The sequence below is a fragment of the Chanodichthys erythropterus genome, chromosome 20 (genome assembly GCF_024489055.1).
Source record: "Chanodichthys erythropterus isolate Z2021 chromosome 20, ASM2448905v1, whole genome shotgun sequence".
Classification (NCBI taxonomy): Eukaryota; Metazoa; Chordata; class Actinopteri; order Cypriniformes; family Xenocyprididae; genus Chanodichthys; species Chanodichthys erythropterus.
This window is the reverse complement of record NC_090240.1, coordinates 3,905,411-3,930,372: the sequence shown is the minus strand read 5'-3', so window position 1 is coordinate 3,930,372 and position 24,962 is coordinate 3,905,411. Positions and strand designations below refer to the sequence as shown.

Sequence of the window (24,962 nt, the reverse complement as noted above, 5' to 3'; positions counted from 1 at the left end):
GTTGCAATTTGAGAAAGGGAAGCACCTATAATATATAGTAAACACAACATGATGGTAAATTGTAAAAACACTGCCATTAAATCTAATCCCTATTTGCCTACACTATCATGTTTGATACACACATTTCCAATGCCTCTAAATTATCAACATGCTATGCTGAAAAACCTGTTTGTACACTCTACTACATGTCTTCAGTCATCTGAATGACAGTTTATAAGTAAAACGTCCCTCTTCAGGATGTGGTTCATGCATCTTTTTGCTGTGAAATCCTTTTTTTTTATAAAGCAAATGTAAGAATAACTTTTATATTGTTAGTAATATTTCAGTATTAATCTGGATATTATCTGGACTGAAGCAACTTAGGTTTACTTGATTATCCATACATCATTTTTTTAGAAAAACCATGTTAAAACATGAGTATCAAATATAATCATCAGGCTTTTGAAGAAGGTTTATTTGTTCATCTCTCAATCATCATTGTATTGCATTGCATTTTATGTTTTAAAACAACAGAGCTTTGATCATAAAACTTCAAGTTTTTGCACAGTTTGGGCCTCTGAATTAAAGTGATATGTTTTTTCCTCGAGTTTGAGCTCCATTTTTTCTATATTATGCTATATGAGCCATAAAGGTCTGATGTATCAAATATGATACAAAACATAAAACACATACACTTACTTTCTTAGATTTTTTTAATATATATATGGTCTAAAGGTTCAATAAATTATTGCGTTTCAAAGAATATGATTTTTCAGACTATTATTTAATATGTGTGATTCTAATATGGCCTGCGTTACCTTCAGCACTTCCATGGGCACCTGGGTGGCGCTGGGCAGGCTGCTGGGTGCGCTGACGTTGATGGCGGGGCTCTGGGTGACGGAGGGCTGTGCGTACGCTGAGCTCTGCCGTCTCTGCTGCTCTCGCCGTTCCTGCTCTTGGAGCTGCTCACGCATCAGCTGCTGGCGGAGCAGGATACGAGAGGTCACGGCCGACGAACCCAGCGGGGGCTTAGAGGAGCCATGCTGCTGCTCAGATGGATTACTGTAGTCAGACAGACAGACAGACAGACAGAGAGTCAGGGAAGAAAGTGGGGCTCTGTAGAGGGACAGTGTTTGGTACACTAGGTGCTGGATAATTTAATTATTTAGAGATCCTGGTAGTTAATTAGGAAGCATAATGATTTTGACCACAGGGATAGAGCTGGATTGGAAATATGGAAACCGACTGGAAAGCTAAGTTAATACAACAATCATTACTATACGGTTATGATTTTGAGCAAACACCTAAGCGTTGAACTTGCATAACTTAGCCCACATATGTTTTACTGACATGATATACAAAATCATGCAGTTTGTTGAGAAATTTTGGAATTGTGATTGGAATTTTTACCTATAGTGGACAATAAATCCCACAGAAAAGGCCCGTAAGAAACCACCTAGCAAACCACCAACAACACCCTATATGACATGGTAAAAATAATATACTTTAAAATACACTTAAGTGTGAACCGAATGTAATGTTTTTGGACACTTAATTGTATTTTTATTGCAATTAAATTAAAATTTATTACAGTTTAAACATATAATAAACACAATTAGCTAATCTTTTGAGTGTGTTTTTGACCCACTTAAGAGGTACTTAAGTACATCTTTATATGTAATTTTATTTTACTTCATTGAATTACTTCTTTGAAATATGGTATACTGCTGAATGTACTGACAAGCATTTATGGTAAACTAAAATATACTTCAATGTCATATCTATGCATTTCCAAATATATTTGTAATTATATTCTTAATGATGAAATTGCAATTCAGTCCCTTTAAAATATTAACTTTAAATATAATATCAAATAACACTAGAGTTAAAATTATAATCAAGCACTTTACATGTGCTTTAATATGTTAGTCAACACATCAGAATAAGTGTACTTCTTTAAAGCATGACAAAATATTATTAAAACATAATGATTTAAAACTTTTCATTTGACATTATTACAAACTAAGCAAAATTTTTAAACTGTACTTAAGTGTTAAGAAACACCATGAAAGTGGACTTTTATTACATTAATATTATATTATGGGCAAATAAAAATATATTTTTAATTAAAATGCACTACAAGTGGACATTTCATTAAAATGAAGTTCTTCTTTAGCTATCACCCTAGTATCATGCAAACATCACTGACATTTTGAATATACGATTTCAGGCCTTTTTAATCATAGTAGAAATGACAGAGAAAAGAAGAGGAAATGGAATTGGGAAATGATGCAAGACGGCTTCAAATATGGGTCAATATGTTGGAACAGTCATGCTAACCGCTAGGCTAAAGCTCCAAAAAGGTTTATATTTTTATGGACTTTTTGACTTTAACTTTAACTGGACAGGACTAAGGAGATTTGGTAAGTTGCTATATCAAAACACATAGCAACTTACTAAATAAACAGATGAAAAGAAAATATTTTATTATGGCAGATGAAAGAGCAACATGAAACTAGCACAGGATATCGGACACAGTCAATTTAAGTAGTTTAGCATCATCATACAAACATAATTGATTGCAGAATGTAATTGACCAATCAGCATCAAATATGCACTGTAATAAACATGATTAGTTTAATATATAAACTTATTTTAAGCATTTAAGGCCTTAACTACTACCTCTAGCACTAAAGCCTAACAGCGTCATTGTTAATACACGGTGAATAGTTGATGTTTGTGAAGTAATCACAGAACCAGCCTGGACCTTCCTGACGCTGATTCAATGTGACGAATCGTAACAACGAAGCAAATCAAGCAAATCTCTCTCTCTCCCAAGAAAAAGAATTAAAGGTGAAAACCCATGTAATGCAACAAAACCGTGCTCTACTTCCTCTACATCAGCTGATGTTTTCAGTTTTGTGGCTGTTTATGTTTTCTTTCTCCCACAGCTTTGGAGGAGTTTTCTTCCCACTATTTCGCCATCCGTTTCTTCTACAGTACCGCAAAGATCCCAATCCAGCAAAGGAACTTACACAACGTTCCCTCATGCACTTTCAGTTCTCTTCATGATTCAGTAGAGGAACTGCTTGCTCCAAACACCGCACGTTTTTCCGCCCAGAAAGCCAGACGACGTGCTGTCGAGATGAGGCCTTCTCCTCGCCGCTGATCCTTTTGATGCGCCTCCGCCGAGTAGCCAACCAATCCAGCTGTGCAGTAATCGCTCTAATTAGCCTGTCTGGCCCTGTCAAACGCTAGTCTACTGCACTTGCTTAGCATTGTGGTTTAAACATGTGTAATCTCATTGTCTACAACTTTACATTTCTGTTTCTGACAAGACATATTAAGGCTTGTTAATCAAAGCTGCACTTCAAGCATCAACAATTTTTCTGAATCAAACTAAAAGCATTTGTTTGTTTGTTTGTTTGTTTTGGGGGGGTGCGCTATTTCTATTTAAAGAAGAAACTATTAAGAAAAATGGCATAGTACATTTGTAGTAATAATGCTATAAGCATTATAAGGCTGCAGGATTTGGGGGGAATAAACAAAATCTGATTTTTTTGATAAAAAAAAGTTTTTTATTTGTATAAATAATTAAAAATTATTTGGCAGTGCTTTTGCGTTCTCTCACAACTGTTTTGGATTCCCTCAAGAAACTTTGCGCTCACTTGCAAAGAACACAAAAGTTTTGTGAGCGATTGCAAAGGGTTTCTGAGGAACGCAAAACATTTGCGAGAGAACGCAAAAGCATTGGCTTTATTTTTATATAATTTTTTATATAAAAACATGTTTTATATAAAAATATATGACTTTATTTATACATTTTTTTCCACCAAGTCCCCTTAGGGGCTCCGTACTATTACAATATTGCAATGTAAAATAAAAAAATATTCAAAAAAAAAAACAGTAACTGAACAAAGAACTGTAAAATTACAATACTAATATTTTATTCTTGATTTATTCATTTTCAAACGTTAAACCATCAAACCTTTATTTTGATGGAAAACATCACGTCCATGTTAATGGTCTCACCTACTATAAGAGGAAGACCATCATGTAAAGAATTTGTAAAGAATGAGATTGCATATAATTAGGTTTCATAATTTTGAACTTTAGTAACCTGATCATTGATTGGTTGATGTATGTTTTATGAATTTGGCATTAGCAAAGCACTTCTATGATCATCAGAGAAACAGATACAGAATACCAAATATAAGAGTCCCATCAGAAAAGGGTGTTAAAAGTTATCCACAGCGTTTTAGTCCTGAGTGAGTCAGTCATTGCCTTTGATTCAGTAGTCATGATTCAGTCGTGCCAGACGAACCATGATCAGTTTTTAAACTGAGGAACTATGATGCATCAAAACACGCGTTAGACACTGCTGACCCAGAATCAATGTCCCTGCATTTCTTCTTCCTCTCCTTTCTTCTTATTTTTCTTCCCCAATTTTTGTAACTGTTTCATAAGTTTGATTGTGTAAAGATGTTATGGAGTTTAGTCAGGGTTGATGCCATATTTAACTTGACAAAAATTAAATCGAGGCTGTGAGGGACAAAAGTAAATAAGTTAAAGATTTGTTTAATGTGGTTTTGATCAACAAAACATTGAAAATGTGACTTTTCAAAAATTTTCAGTTGACCTAAAGCACTGGAAAAAGTAAAATTAGATGTGACAGATGTGTGTTCTGACACAGAAACATTAGTTTTCTTTTCAATATCAAGATTTTAGGCATATATGCGAAAATACATCACCTTTTAGGTTTCTATGCACATGAATGGCCAGTGTAACAGGTGCAGTAATCTTATTTTTGGTTTGCATCCACTATAAGAAAATATTAAAATGATATGAACTGCCTTTCATTGCAAAGAATTTAAATCCACTGTATTATCCTAAAACAGCCATTTGCTTGCAAAATTTTAGCTTTGCATTCACTCGCAAAACTTTTGCACTCTCTCACAAAAGTTATGCGAGCCCCTCACAAACTTCGCATGGGCTTATAAAACTTTTGCACCCCCCCAGAAACTTTGCTTTTGCTCGCAAAACTTTTGTGTTCTTTTCACAAATTTACCAGACAATCTTTAGATTCCTCACTGCGTTTCTTGAACAGCACTCATTGTAGGACGGTTCATGCTCTTAACTCTTCTGGTATTTATGCACCAGTATTTCATTCTTTGTAATGCTTGGGATACATGTATCTATGTATGTATGTATATGCTTTTTTTTGTCTCAGTGTCATAATTGTGGATGAGTTCACCAAGAAAAAAATTCCAGACAACCAGGTTGTTATGGCAATAAATAAATAAAATTAAAATGATTATTGTTCCACCTGAAGCTTTGCATGGGCTCAGAAAACTTTTGTGTTCTCTCTCTCTGTGTTCATTCACAAATGCTTTGCGTTCACCTGGCAAACTTTGGATTTGCTCGCAAAACACTTGCATTCCTCTGTGAAATGTTATATTTGCCTTCCACCTGAAACTTTGCATGGGTTTGGAAAACTTTTGTGTTCTCTCTCTCTCTCTCTCTCTCAAAAAAAGTACTGCATTCCCCTGTGAAACTTTGCAAATTTTGTGTTCTCTTGTGAAAGAATTGTGTTCTCCCAAGAAACTTTGGCATTTGCTCACATAAGCATTGAAAGAGGTTTTCCTGCCACCTATTATTTCCATCACCAGTTGTGTGAGCAAACACAAGTTCCTCAGGGGAATGTAAACTTTTTGCGATCAAACAAAAAAAAGTATTGAAATTATAATTTTTCCTCCATCTGATATTTTTTTATCACCATGTCCCCTTTAGGGGATCCATAGATATATACTATAACTATGATACAACATTGTTGTTATATACAATTCCAGTTATATAGGTTCTAGTTTGCAATCTGACACTGTCAGAGCAGCAAAATGAAAAGTACAGTGTGATTGTGTGTCTTATACTTTAAGAGCTTATAAACTAAACACCAGCACCACTTCTAAACAACAGTTCTTATCATGACAAGCAAATCTCTGCCGCGGAACTGGCCACCCCAAGCACATTTTCTGTTGTCATTATAAAAAGAATGTGTGTGTTGTGTGTGTGTGTGTGTGTGTAATGCTCGGGGTAATTTTCCATTTTGGTGTGTGTGCGGCATGACCATCTCTGCTCCGATGTGTGTATGTGTGTCAGGAAAAACAATGAGTTCACAGTCCTTTGTGGCCACACCCCCAGACCCGGACACTGCCCTAGCCAATCGGAGAGCTGCATCAGAAGGAGACTGACCTCCTCCACTCACCTCAGAGAGCTGCCATGTGCTGTTAAAATAGTATATACTGCTCATTTCAGCCGAGTCATGTCCCATGATACTATATAAATACAATACATGTCAAAAATTTGATTTATGTGGTGCAACAACAACATTGCATTCTGGGAAAGTCAAGTAATTATACTCTCAGCTTGTGAATAGTCAAAACTCAAAACTAATACTGATGATCAGCAATATACAGCTATTAAAACACTATCAAGTGTACTCTGACGCTCACCTCATACTCATTCTATCCCTAAGTTACAGGACACACAGCACAGGGATATTTATAGTCACAGATTTATTTATACTGCACCCAAACAAACTCTCCATCCCTCCCATAGCCCTCCAAACACACACAGACTCAACACACACACACACTCCTCCACAGGTACTCACAAGCGGCTGCAATGAAAAACGCAGGGTCTTTGCACTTGGACACCCAGAGCCTCCATCTTTATTTCCTGTGCTGAAGGTGCACTGCGCGCCCTTGGACAGCTCTGAGAGTCACGCTGGTCCGGCTGCGCTGGGAGCGTGTCAAAAGGGGAGGCACCAACAGCCAGTCCGTACACAGGGGCACACAGGGAGAGATGCAGTGATCGTTCACACACGAGCCATCAGCGCTAAACACACTACACTGCTACACATGACGGCACAGTGAGTGTAGGAGTGAATCTCATAAAACTGCTCAAGACAATGTCAATGTCCAGACCATTACGATTTTTTTTTTTTGCACTGACATTGCATTTTCATGTATTGTCCCTCAAAATTAACATTTACAAACTGCAAAAGTATATATATATATATATATATATATATATATATATATATATACACACATATGTATGTATATATATGATTCCAAAATAATTCTTGATCTACTTTTTTTTTATTATTATTAATTAATTAGTTTCTTAACCTTACTTTTTTTTTATTTAATTGCATATGTAATTATAAGTACGTTTTAAATAATTAGTTAAAGTTTAAATAATTAATTAAGCTAAAATTCAATTAATAAAGTTGTATATTTTTAAATATATAAACAGCTTCAGAACATAAAAGCAAGTAGCCTAGTAAATAATATATATATATATATATATATATATATATATATATATATATATATATATATATATATATATATATATATATATATATATATATATATATATAGTCATTTTTACTGTAATATATTAATTTTGCTATAATACCATAATTAAAATGACAAAATATACATGGTAACAAATCATGGTCCATGAATTGATCATTTATATTATATAATCTAATATTACAATACATATTTTCTACTGTAATAAATAATTTTTACTTTATGCATTTTATTTTAATTATATTTTACTGTATTACTAGCCATTTATTTGGTATGGTAAATGTTTGACTATATTACATAAATGTACAAAATTATTTGAATTGGCATGTGTTATATAATACAAGGAGAATCACCTTTGAAAATAATAGGAAATATACTAAAAGGTAAAAATACTGAAATGTCATTCAAATAGTATTCCAACACAAAATTACAAATTCCTAAACATGACATGATAATATTATAAAATCATTATAATGATATTATCATCATCATAAGGATAACAAAACCATATCTCAGATCCGGGCCGTGTTTATACACCTGAGAATGCAGTCTTGTTATATTTCTGAGGTTTTCTTTCTGAACACACGCTGCCCTGAACACTAGAGGGCGCTTTCTCTGTCACCTTCACAGTCACCTTCTCTGAGACAGACGCAGGTCATTACAGGTGGTGCAGGGAGGAGGGGGAACAGGTGTAGGTGCCAACTTTCTGCAAATTCGCACATGCTCGCTCTCTCTCTCTTATTCTCTCTCCTGGCAAACAGTGTTGTGTTAATTATAACAAAGCATGTTAGATAGCACACTTTCCTTTCACAGCTCGACAGGCCTCCACCACACACACACACACACACAGAGTGAGAGAGAGAGTGCAAGAGAGAGAGGGAGAGCATACAGACATGAACAAGATTTTGGCTTAGGTTCAGAATGGAATACTAGCATACTGCTTACTGCATATAAGGCATTAGTTAAACATTAGTTAATGTATTAACTAACATGAACTAACCATGAGCAATACATTTGTTACTGTATTTACTAATCTTAGTTAAGGTTAGTTAATGAATTTGTTCATTGTTTTTTCATGTTAGTTCAAAGTGTATTAACTAATGTTAACAAGATTTTAATAATGTATTAGTAAATGTTGAAATTAACATGAACAAATATTAATAAATTCTGTATAACTGCAGTTCATTATTAGTTCATGTTAACTAATGCAGTTAACTAATGTTAACTAATTAACTATTGTAAAGGCTTACCACATATACTTATGTATTTCCTCTGAAATGGCTAAAAACCATCATTTGAACAAAGCATTATTGTTGAAAGAAAATTTAAAATGTCTAATGGAAGAATTTGAAGTAAATGGTATTTTTCACTTATATATGCAACACAATACATGTATCTAACTAAACATTTTAGTGCGTAACAAATGTCATGTGGGGGGATTTTTGAGTGATGATAATGGTAATGTTGCTTAATTTTACACTGGCAACACAAATGAGTAAGAAATTGATTGATTGAACATGAAAGACAATACTTTACCCAGCTAGCAAAATTATGTATGTTTTACCACCCTAAGTTATGAAAGTTATTTCTAGTTATTTCTAAAATTAAAAGTTATTTCTAAATGTTCTCTGAACATTCAAAACATTTTATAAAAATGTTTTTATTATTATTATTATTATTTATGCAAAACGTTAAATGAACATTCCATGTTATAATTTTGCAAACATTATGGGAACGTTACTTTTGAATGTTCTCTGAAACAAGTAACATTTAAAAAATGTTAAATGAACATCCATTTTCTTTGTTTCAGAGTAAAAATGAATTTTTCCCACACAAATGTAGTTTCTAGAGAAAACCTAAAAAGGGTTTGCTGTATGTTAACAAGTGAAGCAAGCATCAAAAGAGGAAGAAGCTCTTTTCAGTAATGTTTACAGTCTGTTGTAAGCCATCACAGCTGACATATAGTGGGGCTCTTTGTTGTAATATTTACAGGATGGGTGGGGACCACTTCATTCGATTTCATTCGAACAACTTGTTGCCTCCCATTTCCATAATTAAGTTTTATTCATTCTCTCCTCACTTGTTTGCTGAGCTTGAACTCTGTCTTGTAGCTCAGGCTCACTTGAGCTGAGAAAACACATGTAACAACCAACTAGCTGTGCTACTGGACTAGACTTTAGATCTTATATTCGTCCTCATAGCCTGGTTTTCACTTGCGTCAAATTGAAGTGTGCTTGAAATTTATAGACAGACAAATTACACATTTTTACTGGAACTAAAATATATACTGCAGGCCATGTCAATTCTGGTTGAACAATCTGATTTTTAATGTCTATTGTAGATATTAAACATTCAGATGGCCAATATAATGTCGATTTACATAACGCAAAATGTGTACAATCCATTTTTAACCATGGAGCTCGGTGACAACAGCCAAAAAGTTGTTGAGTTAGTTATTAGTTCTTTTTTTTATTAAAGTTTACAATTACAATTTTAAAATCTGGATATTCGGTACACATCTTCAGAAAGAGTACTGAATCTCCTGATCAAAACACAGGCAAAGAAGAAGCCGAAAAAAAATGATAGAAGGATTACTTATGCCCACGTTAAATAACGCAATCATCAAACGTTAAACAGCATATAAATCAAAACTGCCTAACAGAATGAAACTTCGACCCAGGACGAGGTACAGGACTCGTCACGAGCCGCAGAGTTTAATTTGGATTTGTCTGTCATGTTTATTTGACTCTTATAGATGGAGTTCCCATTTACACGCATTATCTGCTGACAGACCGCGATGGTTGGAGTTAAAAATCATCATTTGTGATCTACTGAAGAAACAAAGTCACCTATATCTTGGATGCCCTGGGGGTAAGCAGATAAACATCAAATTTTCATTTTTGGGTGAACTATCCCTTTAACTTTAACATATTTTATTTCAGTTAGTAAGTTGCCAAGGAAATATTTCTAATTTTTAAATTTAAGGTCTAATATTTATAATTTATTTCAGCTTTATTTGAATTTATTGAAAAACATTTGTTTGTTAATGATAACAACACTGATATCGCACTCAGATATTGCTGATATCAAACATGCTTTTTTACACTAATATAACTTATCAATACATTTTGAAATTGAAACATGGAAGAAGTAGGCCTAACTATTCCAGACAAGCCAGAATAACTATTGGATCAATGAAATAATCACAAATAGACTCAATTGTTGGTCTATCGGTACTGCAAAGCTTCAAAAATGTTTGCAAAGGTTCACAAAGAGCATGAAATTCAAATGTACTGCAACAACAAAGCTTGGGGCCCAAGTGAACCGAAAAGTTTCTTCAAGCAGTTTAGCGTTTAGCATCTCTAATGGAAATTACATTTGTTCAGAAGCAAGTACAAACATCTCTTTGTTGTACTAATCATCTCAGATCTCTAACATAAAACAGACTTTTATTCAGCATATAAGAGTCCTACCTCTTGGCTTGTGTCATTCAACAGAGGTCTTCTTTACTCCAGTTACTGACTGCTGAACTGTTCACACTGACACCGTTAACACTGCATTTATGTCTAATGATACTGACATGACTCAATCTACTCTTCTCTGTATTTTTGTTCAGTCACTCAACAGTCAACTTTTATCAACTCTGCTGGAAACACTGACACACTCACACTTCACAGAATGAGGTGACGAGGAGGGAACATTTTGGGTAAATGCAGCTCTCCAGAGAGTTTATCTGATTTACAGCATTGCTCTGCCTTGATTCATTCATTCGTCATCAATTATTTCAAGCTTCTGCTATTGTTTTAAAGCATTGTGACGATCAGTTATTTTTGGCATAAAGTAATCATTTATTTGAATAATCACCACAAAATAAACACATCTATCAAAGTAATGAACAAATGTCCTACCAGTAATGAACGTTGGTTCAGAGTGATCTGGTCTTTAATAATGTTCTCAAAACTTTATTTATATAATGGAATGTTGTTGTTTTTTCCTGAAACATTTTAGTTGGACGCTAAAAAAAGCTAAACTCATAATTACAACTTCAGATTTTCAAATACTGATTTTTTTAAAGAGCTTCGAATTGTACAACCTGACCACTGAAACTTCATATGGAAAAACAAAATGGCAGCAGCTTCAGCGGTACAATGCAGTTAAACAGTGATAAAAATGATTCTGTGGTGAAGTAGCACAGTTCCTCAACAGACCGTCCATACTGGCGTGATGAATACGATCCTCAACTGGATGGAACTGAAATAAATACTTTGATTGTTGCGATCCTATCAGACTTATGATAGCAACCTGATTGTAACAAAGCACTGTTCGCCAGAGGAGAACTGGCCCCCAGACTAAGCCTGGTTTCTCCCAAGGTTTTTTTATTTTCTCCATTTTAACACCTATTTGCCACTTGTTTGCCACCTGATGTCACCTGATGGAGTTTGGGTTCCTTGCCGCTGTCGCCTTTGGCTTGCTTAGTTGGGGACACTTGACATTTGATATTCAGTAGTATTCTTGACATTTATTCAACAGTGCTTCTGATCTGCCTGCATTGACACTATTATTTAAGAGCTGCTGTGCAGCCAAATTATGTACCAGTTATCAATGTAAAGCTGCTCTGACACAATCTGCATTGTAAAAAGCGCTATATAAATAAAGGTGACTTGACTTGACTTGTAGTAAATACAGTTGCACTTTATTTTACAGTATGTGCACTTACGTGTACTAACAAGAAAGTACTGGGTAATACAAGGTATTACATGAGTTAAGGTTAGGTTTAGGTGTAGGTTCAGGGTTAGTACCTGTACCTAGTTATTACCCAGTTATTACTATAATAAATACATAGTATGTACATGGGGAACAGGACTGTAAAATAAAGTGCTACCGTAAATACTACAAAAAACAAAAACAAATGTAATTTCTACATTAAATAATTTAGTTCAGTCAAGAATTAAATTTAAAAAACTATAAATTCTATATTAGTACTCAGTTCAAGCTTGTAAAAATTAAATCTTGAAGTATATTTTACTTGTTATGTTTACAATGATTCTTTGAGTAAGTATCAAAGTTATAAAATTAAATAAAACCTACACAACTTTCTGATACCGGTGTTCCCATCATGCACTGGGGCATGAATAATTAACAAGGGTGCATTTTTAACTGTTTTCTTCTTGCATTTACACTGTTGTATCATTGCTTTTGTTTTTAGGTTTAGTAACTTGCTGATTTTACTTAAATCACATCCATGTGAAATTGTGCAAAAACTTGCAAAAGAGAAATTAAGCTAAGTTTTACTTATTGTTTATTTTCTTCAGTTATCTTGTAATTAGTGCTGTCAACATTAATGCATGCGATAAATTTTTTTCCAGTTTAACGCATGAAAAATATTAATGCAATTAACGCAGCATCCATTTTTTCTGTCATCTTTTGGCTAGCATTATATGATCATGCTCTTATTCATGCAAATGATTTTAAACCATTTAAACGTGCCAAAAGAGAAAAAGAGAACGCGCTGTCTGTGAATGTCCTGTCACAGAAAGACGCGTGCCATCGTGTGCATGGATGGAGCGCCAGAATCGAGTTCTCTGTCACACTTTTGTAGCTTTAATAATGATTATCTATATTTAATTTAGGCTGTAAATTATGTAGTATAGACTGTTTGGTAACTTTATTCAATTTCTGTATTTTTCCTATCTGTTAGACAGGTAGGAAAGGCACAGATAAATATGACATTTATTATGGATTTATGTGAGGATTGTTCTAAATTCACACTGTAATGTTGAATGGCTATAATTCATTCATTTAAAATTGGGGAAAAAATCATTTTCATCAAGACATCAGTAGCTGTAGGCTGTTAGTATCAGTGATACTGGCCTTCATTCATAAAAAGATGCCATTAAACAAGTATTTAAAATATACTGTCTTCATGATGTTTCTTCATGTTGTAATAATTTCACAGTTAATCTCCAAATTAAAACATTATAAAATATATTAAAAACGTATAAAAACGTAAGTGTTTTTAATTGTGATTAATTGCGATTAATCAGAAGAAAAAAAACAGAATTCTTTAAAAGAAAATATTTCCCTTTGCATTGAACTTTGAGTGTCGTAACTTTGCAGATGTTGTTTATGCTCAAACAGCAACATTACACACTAACTAAAGCTAAAAAACACAAAAAACACACACACAAAAAAAAGAACCTTGACAAACAAAGAATGTATGCTAAATTAAGCCTGTTTTTCTTTCTCTATTGGCAAATATGTTTTCTGGTTATAAGTATATAAATCTAAACATGTCTTAATATCTTCTGCAATTTGCTTTTAAGTAAATTCATCTTGTTTTAAGAATGTCTATACACGTTTACTGGAAAACAAGTGCAGCTCACTTACTATAGCCAGTTGGTGATGATCAGGAATACTGTATGCTGTAGACTTGAACTATCTGTCTGCTTCCTGTATTTAGTGGAATATGTTACATCTTACACTGACTCAGGAGTCTGCTCAGCCTGTTTCAGAGAATTTATGCTTACTAAGGTTTTAAAGTTACACTACCATTCAAAAGTTTGTGGTTGGGAAGATTTTTTAAATGTTATAAATAAAAGGCCTCTACATCTAGTATAAATAAAGCCTCTTATGCCTGCATGTATTTAATAAAAAAAAATAAAATAAAAGCAGCAATATTGTTAAATATTATTACAATTTAAAATTTCTATTTCAATACATGTTAAAGGGTTAGTTCACCCAAAAATGAAAACTTGGTTACACTTTATTTTAATGTGTCTTTGTTACACTGTAATTATACATTTAAGTACTGAGTAACATGAAGTAATTACATGTACTTACTATAGAGTTAGGATTAGGGCTTGGTTGGGTTTAGGGTTAGTTGCGTGTAATTATGCATAATTCATAGTATTTGGTAACTGCATGTAACATATGTAACAATGACACTGTAAAATAAAGTGTTACTGGAAATTCTTTCATTAATTACTCACCCTCATGTCGTTCCAAACCGGTAAGACTTTCGTTCATCTTCGGAACACAAATGAAGATATTTTAATGAAATCTGAATGATTTCTGCCTCTTCACTGACAGTCTATGCAACTGAAACTTCAAAAAGCTTCAGCAAGAACCATTGAGGTTCATTCCTGTGTTATGCAGCACGTTTGAGCTTCTGCAAGAACCAATGTGGTTTGTTCTGGTTAGGGCTGGACGATTATGACCTAAAATCAAAACCTCGATTAATTGAACATTATACCTCGATTATGATTAATGAATGATTATTTTGTTTCTGTTTTTTTTTTTCTGCCCTCATAGTTCACTTACAAGGTTTGTACTGTAAATATGCTTGACTATTAAAGGTGGGATATTTTTTCCTATTGAAAAAGTGATCTGACATAACGTCTCGGTTACGTATGTAACCCTCGTTCCCTGAAGGAGGGAACGGAGACGTACGTCAGTAGTGACCGACGAATTGGGATATCGCTTAGAGAGCCCTATCATCTTCGTGTAAACTAAAACAAGCCAATGGAATTGGCGTGCGATATTTGCATAATGCGCACCGCCCCCGACAGGTGTATATAAATAGGAAGCAGATGCAATCGCACTCTGTTTTTCGCTGAGGAGACAACTGGTGTCCGCACTACAGCGAGGGTACAGAAACTGTGGCGACGGGACGTACGTCTCCGTTCCCTCCTTCAGGGAACGAGGGTTACATACGTAACCGAGACGTTCCCCTTTCAGTCGGTCACGTTCGACGTACGTCAGTAGTGACCGACGGAGTCATTGGGATCCCAACTAAAGCGCCACAGTTACGAAACCCCTTCCAGTGCCCAGCGCAAGCTCAGCCGCCCATAGCACCGGCTGGCGGTGAAGGGGGCGAGCTTACACCGAGAGAGTCTACTGCTGTCTACCACTACCCACTAAGTAAACTAGACACACTGGGAAAGCGAACCCGAAGGGACGCTGCGGAGACCACTACCTACCCAATGGGGGAGGAGTTTACGTGGGAATACACATATGGACTGGCCCGGGGGCAGTACGCATATGGAGTCCCTGGGATGGCTCCACCTGGTTAGGGGGAGACTCATCTGACAGGTGACAGCAGAGCTGGCTCTGCTAAGGGAAAGACACGGACTCAGCCCGTAGGGAGTTTTAAACCGTGGAAAATACACATATGGGACCGCTCACGTAGAGGGGTCACGACATATGGGCCCCAGCCAACAGACAGCGTCAGCGACGGATGTAGGCCTGGCATCAGACACTCCGCAATGTCCGAGCCGAAGGGGGAGGCGGAGGAACTCGACAGGGTTCGCCAAGCGGGGAACGCGACTGGAGTGAAAGTATGCACGTATCCGGCCAGAGGCGGGAATGGCATTGCAAGCCGACACTTAGAGTGGGTACAACACGTCTACCGACTAGTGGATGCGAGTACACGCGAGGATACCGGCTCTACACGTAGGCTATAAAACCTAGCGAACGTGTTAGGTGTCGCCCAGCCCGCAGCTCTACAGATATCTGTCAGCGAGGCGCCTTGAGCCAGCGCCCAGGAAGAGGCCACCCCTCTGGTGGAGTGGGCTCTCAACCCGAGCGGGCAAGGCACGCCCTGGGATTCGTACGCCAAGGCGATGGCATCCACTATCCAGTGGGCCATCCTCTGCTTGGAGACAGCCTTTCCCTTCTGCTGGCCTCCGTAACAGATGAAGAGCTGATCTGAGGTCCTAAAGCTTCGCGTTCTGTCCACGTAAACGCGCAGAGCGCGGACGGGACAGAGCAAAGCTAGGGCTGGGTCTGCCTCCTCCGAGGGCAGCGCTTGCAGGTTCACTACCTGATCTCTGAAGGGAGTGGTAGGAACCTTGGGCACGTATCCAGGCCGGGGTCTCAGGATGACGTGAGAAGCACCGGGCCCGAATTCTAGGCACGTTTCGTCGACCGAAAATGCATGCAGATCCGCTACCCTCTTCAGGGAAGCCAATGCAACCAGAAGAACCGTCTTAAGAGACATTAGTTTCAGGTCGACTGATTGCAAAGGTTCGAAGGGATGACCCCGGAGAGCTGTGAGAACCAGGGTCAAATCCCAAGAGGGTACGGAGGAAGGGCGAGGAGGATTCAGTCTCCTGGCCCCCCTCAGGAATCTGACGATCAGATCGTGTTTCCCCAGGGACTTACCCTCAACTGCATGGTGATGTGCGGCAATGGCGGCAACATACACCTTGAGGGTGGAGGGAGACAGCCTTCGCTCCAACCCATCTTGCAGAAAGGAAAGCACGGATCCGACCGAACATGATCGGGGGTCCTCTCGGCGAGAGGCGCACCATTCGACGAACAGGTTCCACTTCCAGCGCGTAGAGATTCCTAGTAGAAGGAGCTCTAGCGGAAGTGATGGTGTCTACGACCGCTTGCGGGAGATCACTCAGAACCTCCGCATCCCGTCCAGGGACCACACGTGGAGGTTCCACAGATCGGGAGGCGGGTGCCACAGGGTGCCCCGTCTCTGAGTCAGGGTGTCCTTCCTCAGAGGAATCGGCCAGGGAGGTGCTGTCACGAGGAGAATGAGGTCTGAGAATCAGGTCCGAGTGGGCCAGTACGGAGCCACTAACAGAACCTGCTCCCCGTCCTCCCTGACCTTGCACATGAATAGTGCGAGAAGGCTCACTGGGGGAAGCGCATGTTTGCGCAGACCCGGGGGCCAGCTGTGTGCCAGGGCATCCGTGCCGAGCGTGCCGCCGGTCAGGGAATAAAACCACTGGTGGAGGGCAGTTTCCGGGGAGGCAAGCAGGACTACCTGGGCCTCGCCGAACCGCTGCCAAATCAGCTGGACCGCCTGGGGGTGGAGCCGCCACTCGCCCGCAAGTAGATGCTGCCGTGACAGCTCGTCGGCTGCACGGTTGAGCACACCTGAGACACGAGTGGCCCGAAGGGACCTCAGATCCTTCTGACTCCACAACAAGAGATGGCGGGCGAGAAGTTGCAACATGCGACGGAAGCGTAGACCACCTTGACGGTAGGTGTACGCAACGGCCGCAATGCTTAGTGAGCGGACTAGAACGTGCTTGCCTGACAACAGCTCCTTGAAGCGGGCCAGCGCAAGACGAACCGCTAGCAACTCAAGGCAATTGGTATGCCAATGCAGCTGAGGCCCCGTCCAAAGACCTGTCACTGCATGCCCGTTGTACGTGGCCCCCCATCCCGTGGCAGAGACATCTGTGGAGACCACAGCGTGCCTGGACACTCGTTCGAGGGGTACTCCGGCCCACAGAAACGAAGGGTCCAACCACCGGATAAGGGTGCGACGGCAGCTCGGTGTCACGGGGACACGGAGCGTGCCGCACTGCCACGCCCATCTCGGGACCCGGCCGCGGAGCCAGTGTTGAAGCGGTCTCATATGAAGCAATCCGAGCGGCGTTACCGCGGCTGCAGATGCCATATGCCCCAGGAGCCTCTGAAAATCTTTCAGTGGAGCCGCTGTCCTGCACTTGAGCGAGCTCAGGCAGTTCAACACCGACTGGACGCGCACCTCGGTGAGACGCGCAGTCCGTGCGACCGAGTCTAGCTCGAGACCGAAACAAGAGATCCTCTACCCGGGGGCGAGTTTGCTCTTGTCCCAGTTGACCTGAAGACCCAACCGGTTGGGAGCTACAACCATGTCGGGTAGGACTTTGTACTGACATGCCGACCCTCGAACGCAGACCGACCTAGGAAGGGTCTGCGTCGAGGCAGAATCGAGACATGAAAGTATGCGTCCTTCAGGTCTATTGCTGCAAACCAATCCTGGGGACGGTCCAGGATTGGCCGTAGCCCACCGCCCTTTTACGGTACAATGAAGTAGGGGCTGTAAAACCCCGACTTCATATCGGCTGGAGGGACCGGCTTGATTGTACCCTTCGCCAGGAGGACAGCAATCTCCACCCGGAGAACAGGAGCACTGTCCAACGACACCGGAGTGAAGTGGACAGCCCTGAAGACCGGGGGACGCCGGGCGAACTGAATCGCATAGCCGAATCTGATATCCACGCTTCCAGACACTGAGCCAGCAGGACTAAAGGCACCACAGACGCACCGGGGGTGGGGCAGCAAGGCAGAGAGGGACCCGACCCGGACGGCTTGGGGGCGGCCCGGAGTGGGGTCAGACTCTGCGAGGCAGCAGTGTGCATGGGAGACCGCGCACGGGACGCGGTCTGCACCATCACACTGCCACCTGCTGGCGAATGGGGGGGAGCTGTCAGCGGCGAGGCGGAGCCTGGCACACTGACAGACACCCCTTGTTGTGACCTGGAGTTTGAGGAAACTGCTCTTTTTGTGAAAAAGTGGGTACCGCTGGACTCCGGAGAGCCAGCGGCGGTAGACAGACAAACACAAATTCCCCCCGGCCCTCCTCCGGGGGTGGGAGAGATGGTGGAAAACTCTCCCGAAGAGCAAGATCCTTCCCCTCCAGGTTGCCCGTCTCAGTGCCGTGTTTTGCTCTTACGCTTACCACCGGGCTTAGCGGAGACGGGCTGGGCACCACGCCCGCGACCGGCACCCTGCTGTCTGGCTGGTGTAGGCTGCTGCTTTCCCGTCGGTGCAGGGGCGGAGGACGATGCAGGCGGGCGCCCTCGGCGACGAGCGGGCTGAGGCTGAGCCACGGGCGGCTGGGTGGAGGCAGCAGCGGACCGCCGTGGCATAACGTGACTGATAGCCTCAGCCTGCTTCTGTGCAGCGGAGAACTGATGGGCGAAGCTCTCCACCGCGTCGCCGAATAGGCCGACCGGGGACACGGGGGAATTTAGGAACCTCTGCTTGTCGGCATCCCGCATGTCCGCCAGGGTCAGCCAGAGATGGCGTTGCTGGACTACCAAGGTAGACATCGCATGACCAACAGCGCGTGCTGTCACCTTCGTCGCTCGGAGGGCGAGGTCGGTGGCAGCGCGCAGCTCCCCCAGCAGCTGTTGGTCAGGACCTTCCTGGGGCATTTCCGACAGCGCTTTTGCCTGGTAGACCTGCAAGCGCCATCGCATGCAGGGCAGAGGCAGCCTGCCCACAGGAACTGTAAGCTTTCTCAGTCAGACCGGCTGAGAATTTACAGGCCCGGGACGGGAGTCGCGGCTCACCACGCCAGCCAGCGGCCGTTGGACACAGTTGCATCGCAACAGACCGCTCGACTGGCGGGATCCTCGCGTACCCCCTGGCTGCCCCGCCGTCCAGGGAGGTGAAGGCGGACGGGGGGCCAGGCCTCGAACGAACACTATACGGTGTCTGCCAAGACCTGGTCACCTCATCGTGCACCTCCGGGAAGAAAGGCATTGGGGCGGGACGCTGGGGCTGGCCAGCGCGACCCGCCCCCAAATACCAATCATCCAGCCGCGATGGGCCGGGACAGGGTGGAGGGTTCCACTCGAGCCCGACACACAAGGCGGCCCGGGAGAGCACAGCCGAGAGTTCGGGATCCGATTCCTCCGCCGGCGCACCAAAGGTAACGGCTGGACAGTCCGAAGAGGGCCCAGCGGAAACCAACGGCGGCAGGATGGGTTGCGGTGCTGATGAGGGGGCAGGGGCCCGCGGAGCGTTTCCGCTCGACGGGGGAGCCCTGACCGTTATCCTCAGGTCGCCCTCCCTATACAGCGCCGTACCGTCATTCCGGTTCCCGGGGCCGGAAAAAACGGTCGTACGCGGCATAGGAGAGGGGACTCTCGCTTCCTGAGACTTCAGGAAGGAGAGCCTCGACCTCAGCACCGCGATGGTCATGTTCCCGCAATGGGAACATGAACCATCCACAAACGCTGCTTCAGCGTGCTGAACGCCCAAACACGAGATGCAGCGATTGTGCCCATCAGCAGGGACCAGGGAACGACCGCACCCAGTAACGCACAGACGAAATGACATACTGTCAGGGTTCGTCTGTAAAGCTCTTTTAGAAGGGGAAGTCAACTCACTCGTGCTGAAGCACCCAGGGAGCGACGCGATGTGTCAGGTACACCACTCCCTGACACACCGAGGAACCGGCCCAAATCGCTGCCTCACACACACTCTTTTTTGTGTTGCTGTGAAAACAGCAGTTTAGAGCTTATAGCTCGGCTCCTCAGACACTCGCGACCTCGCTGCACGTGCCCTCTTCACCAGCACCAAAGCTCGCTGCAGATCCTCTTCTGAGGCAGTGTTTTAGTAAGAAAAACACACGAAGAAAGGAGTCTTCTAAATAGGACACCAGTGAATGGCTCCGAAGCGAAAGACAGAGTGCGATTGCATCTGCTTCCTATTTATATACACCTGTCGGGGGCGGTGCGCATTATGCAAATATCGCACGCCAATTCCATTGGCTTGTTTTAGTTTACACGAAGATGATAGGGCTCTCTAAGCGATATCCCAATTCGTCGGTCACTATTGACGTACGTCGAACGTGACCGACTGAAAGGGAACTTATTTTATCTATGGTTCGTAACATTTCTTACAGATTTCTGCTCGTTGTAAATCAGATAAAGATGAATTCGCACAGTACCAGTATGTAATGAGAGCAATTGCATGTGTGAATTAGTCCTACTGTCTCTCTATTAATTGTGAAGCTGTGGGTTGTAAATAGTTACTTCAAAAGTAGAAAAATATATGCTATAATAAGTTTTGAGTTTCTAAGCTACTTTAGTGATAAATCACAGGGCAGCGCTGACAACTAGTTGCTGCTCCTCTCAGTGCGCTCGATCTTCACGTTTTGCTTCACGGTAGCTCGATATAATAATACACATCCGATCGTTTAAATCGCTTGAATGTCCAAACTGGCAAACCTTAAAACACAAACAACTGACAAAGTTTAGTGAAGACGCAAGGCTCACCGCTCGCGTGCCGTCTCTGTGTGTTGACTCGGCGTTCACCTGCATGTTGACTGGACGGGGTGGTGTCAAGTGGCTACACACGCGGTAGTATGTTTTTAAGGGGGAAGTATTAGCAGAATTAAAAAAACGAAATATCGTCTAGCCCTAATTCTTGTGTTTTATGCAGGTTCAGTTGAGCTTCGTTTATGTTCACTGATCAATTTTTAAATGTGAATAAAAGACTAAATTCAATCTGTTCTTCATATAAAGCGATTGTGTCTCTTCAGAAAATTTGGACTAAACCGCTCGGTTCATATGGATTAGTTTTACGATCTCTTTATGAACTTTTTGAAGCCTTAAAATGGTGGTTATGTAGACTGTCAATGGAGGGACAGAAATCTCTCATATTTCATTTAAAATATCTTCATTTGTGGTTCGAACGAAAGTCTTACGGGTTTGGAAAGATATGAGGGTGAGTAAATGATGAGTCATTTTGGGGTGAACTAACACATTATAATGTAATTATTCCTGTGATCAAAACTGAATTTTCAGCATCATTACTCGCCTTTTTTCTTTTCAGCCAAACTGCATGACAAATAAAATTTGCACACCAGAGCAGGGTTAATATAAATGCACGTTTGAAGATTCACGCCTGAATCTTTTTTTGGGAATTTTGGGAGGGTCAAAGAAAAACAAAACAGGAACTCTTGAAATCTGACTAAGGAGTTGCGCTGATGACCACCTAAAAATACACTCCACCGTTCCGGTGTCTTGCGTCAAACTCCCAACCACAGTGGCCTTGTAATCGACAAAACTATGAAAAATTCAAACCACCTTGCACGTCCTTATCTATTATTATGCAACAAATCAACTGCTGAGAACAGTCATCTTCTGTCTCTGCCCTTATAAGAGGAGAAGTTATCTGTTGACCGCCTCATCATAACCAAAAAATAGTTCATGAATGAAAATAAGAGTTTCAAGGAAAGAGAGGATTGTGAATAGCGTTGGACTTCATCCAATGAGCGAGTCAAGGATGTGAGGATGTTCTCACTGACGGCCAGCATGCTACATGACTGAAAACACCTGTTCCTGCCACTCAGATCAATATCCAAAACACAAAACTACCTCTGACATCTTGACACCAGTTAGAAATGCCAATGGCTACTGGCTTCAATTCATGCCAGCTGTCTTAAAGCTCAAGGGAATACCGTAACACTCCGCTTGGTAACATGAAATGTATCTAAATGAATCATGTCAAAATCACTTTTTTTAGTTTGATGATGCTTCACAATGCTGCATGAAATTGAATAATTACTGAAGATCAAGTTTAAAATATTCTGCTTACAACCAAGATCTACTTAACAGATCAACATTCTGATTAAAAGAATCTCAATTGTGATCTAAAATGCATTTTTAAAAAGAAAATTCCAAGATTGCAGTGCTTGTTTGTAGGCCAACATTTGTGATTATATATCTATATGGCTAAAAAATAATACTACTACTAATAATAATTAGATTAATTACTAATAATAATAATAAGATGCACCGATTCTAAATTTCTCCACCAATATTGATTTTTCAGAATGATATCTGCTAATATTGATACTGATAGATGGATTTTCTTAAGGGGGAAAAATCTCTCCCAATTAAAGGATTAGTTCACTCCAAGATTCAAATTTCCTGATCATTTACTCACCCCCAAGTCATCCAAGATGTTCATGTCTTTCTTCAGTTAAGTTAAAATTAAGGTTTTTGAGGAAAACATTCCAGGATTTTTCTCAATATAGTGGACTTCAACAGTTACTAACGGGTTGAAAGTCCAAATTGCAGTTTCCGTGCAGCTTGAAAGGGCTCTACACAATCCCAGTTGAGGAATAAGGATCTTGTTCCGAAACGATCAGCCATTTTCTAAAAAAACTTTATATATACTTATATACTTTTTAACCACAAATGCTCATCTTGCACTAGCTCTGCGATGTGCATTACATAGTCAGGTTGGAAAGCTCATTCATGACATAAGCGGAAGTACTGTGGTAACGTGAAAAATCTCATTTTCTCCTCCAAATTCAAAATCATCCGACATTGTTGTTTTTTTGTAAAGGGTGTTGTACTTAATCTTTGCACGTTCGCTCTGTAGACACTGGATCAATACTTCCGCCTGCGTGACCTTTCCAATGTAATTTCGTAATGCGTGGCACATTGCACAGCAGTGCAAGATGAGCATTTGTGGTTAAAATTTGACCGATCGTTTTGCTAGATAAGAACCTTATTCATCGGCTGGGATGTAGAGCCCTTTGCAGCTCCATCGAATTTGGATCTTCAACCCGTTGAACCCCAGCGAAGTCCACTATATGGAGAAAAATCCCAGAATGTTTTCCTCAAAGATTTATTCTTTTATTTTTATATTATTAATTTAGTTTTGACTGAAGAAAGAAAGGCATGAACATCTTGGATGACATACGGTGAGTAAATTATCAGGAAAAAATCTAAATAAAAGCATAAGAAATATTACTATTGTAGTATACGTAAATATCTGTATTTATATATGTAAAATAAAAAAAATTGTATTTGAGAAAAATACAAATAATTATTACATTTTACACTGCAACTGTAAAGAACTGCAGAAACTACGGCTGCATGATTTGGGGAAAAATCAAATTGCGATTTTTCTGATTAAAAAAATTGTGATTGTGATTTTAAAAAAAATATTTTATTTTAAAAAATCCTAAATTTGCTGTGTTTGTTTGTATTTGTTATTATATATCAATATGGCTATACAATAATGATAACAATGAATAAAATATATAAATTAAAAAATATACAAAATTCTAAATAAAAGAAAAATAAGAAATATTATTATTGTAATATTTCACTGTTAAAAAAATCTAATATTTAAAGCTGCTGTCCGTGATTTTTGGCCCTCTAGCGGTTAATAAACAGAACTGCATGTGTCTTGCGGAGGAACATTCTAGCCAGAGCTTATTTTCTCAGTGTATGTCTATGGCGAGTCATGCAGTTACTGTGATACTCTGCGGCGGATCCTACCAGTCCAGTCTGACATAGTCCGCATATAAACACTTATTATAAGTGTACCCTAATGATTCAGAATAAGACAAAAACACGGTTTGGAAAATGGATTCATGTTGTATATTCTCATTATATAATTTTTATAAATTTTGAACACAAAAAAAGTTGCGGACTGCAGCTTTAAGAAAATAATAGTTATAATAACTTTTTTTACTTTACAACTGTGAATTTGGTTTTAAATGATTTTAATATAATATAGTTGGGTATAATGCAAGATGTATTTTTGGCCCCACTGCCCTCAATCAAGTTTGAATTTTTGGCCCTTCGTAGTAAAAATGTTGGGAGCCTCTGTGATAGAAAAAAACGCCAATGCTGATACAACGGCACTTGCAGCATAAGTGCTTATGTATACTGAATTGTGCTCTGAATACATTTAACTGCAAGTATGAATAGCAAAAATATACAGGGCCAAACAAACAGGGTTTCCACAGCTTTAAACTAATGAATTTCCATGACTTTTCCAGTAATTATTATGGTTTTCAATGTCATTACTCACAAAAAGCAATTTCTTGCTGATACATACTTATAGAGCTCATCAGTCATAAAAATAAATAAATAAATAAAATAAAAATAAAAATTACTACAGACATCTTAGAATAGAAGGCCTTTCCATGCCTGAAAATCAAGAAAATCACAAAAATCCCTGATAATGTTTTTCCATGATCATGGGAAACATATAAAAACATGCATTCAAACAACAGAATTTCAGTATAAAATTTTGCATCCAACACACCTGAATCTC

General features: G+C 40.1%; 1 protein-coding gene across 4 annotated transcripts in view; it reads right to left on the bottom strand.

Annotated features, from left to right (window-relative positions):
• The window catches only part of mitfb (melanocyte inducing transcription factor b), a 58,167-nt gene that overhangs the window by 30,945 nt on the left and 2,260 nt on the right, over positions 1-24,962 (bottom strand). For 2 of the 4 annotated variants that reach the window (XM_067371172.1, XM_067371175.1), the window contains exons 1-3: positions 7,993-8,096; positions 6,650-6,776; positions 798-1,041 (exon numbers count right to left, since the gene is read on the bottom strand). In XM_067371172.1, the coding sequence (XP_067227273.1) occupies positions 798-1,041; positions 6,650-6,776; positions 7,993-8,080 (459 nt within the window). In that variant the 5' untranslated portion in view covers positions 8,081-8,096. Of the gene's footprint in view, positions 1-797; positions 1,042-6,649; positions 6,777-7,992; positions 8,097-10,831; positions 10,930-24,962 lie in introns of those variants that run through there. The other 2 variants (XM_067371174.1, XM_067371173.1) reach the window with 2 other exon arrangements.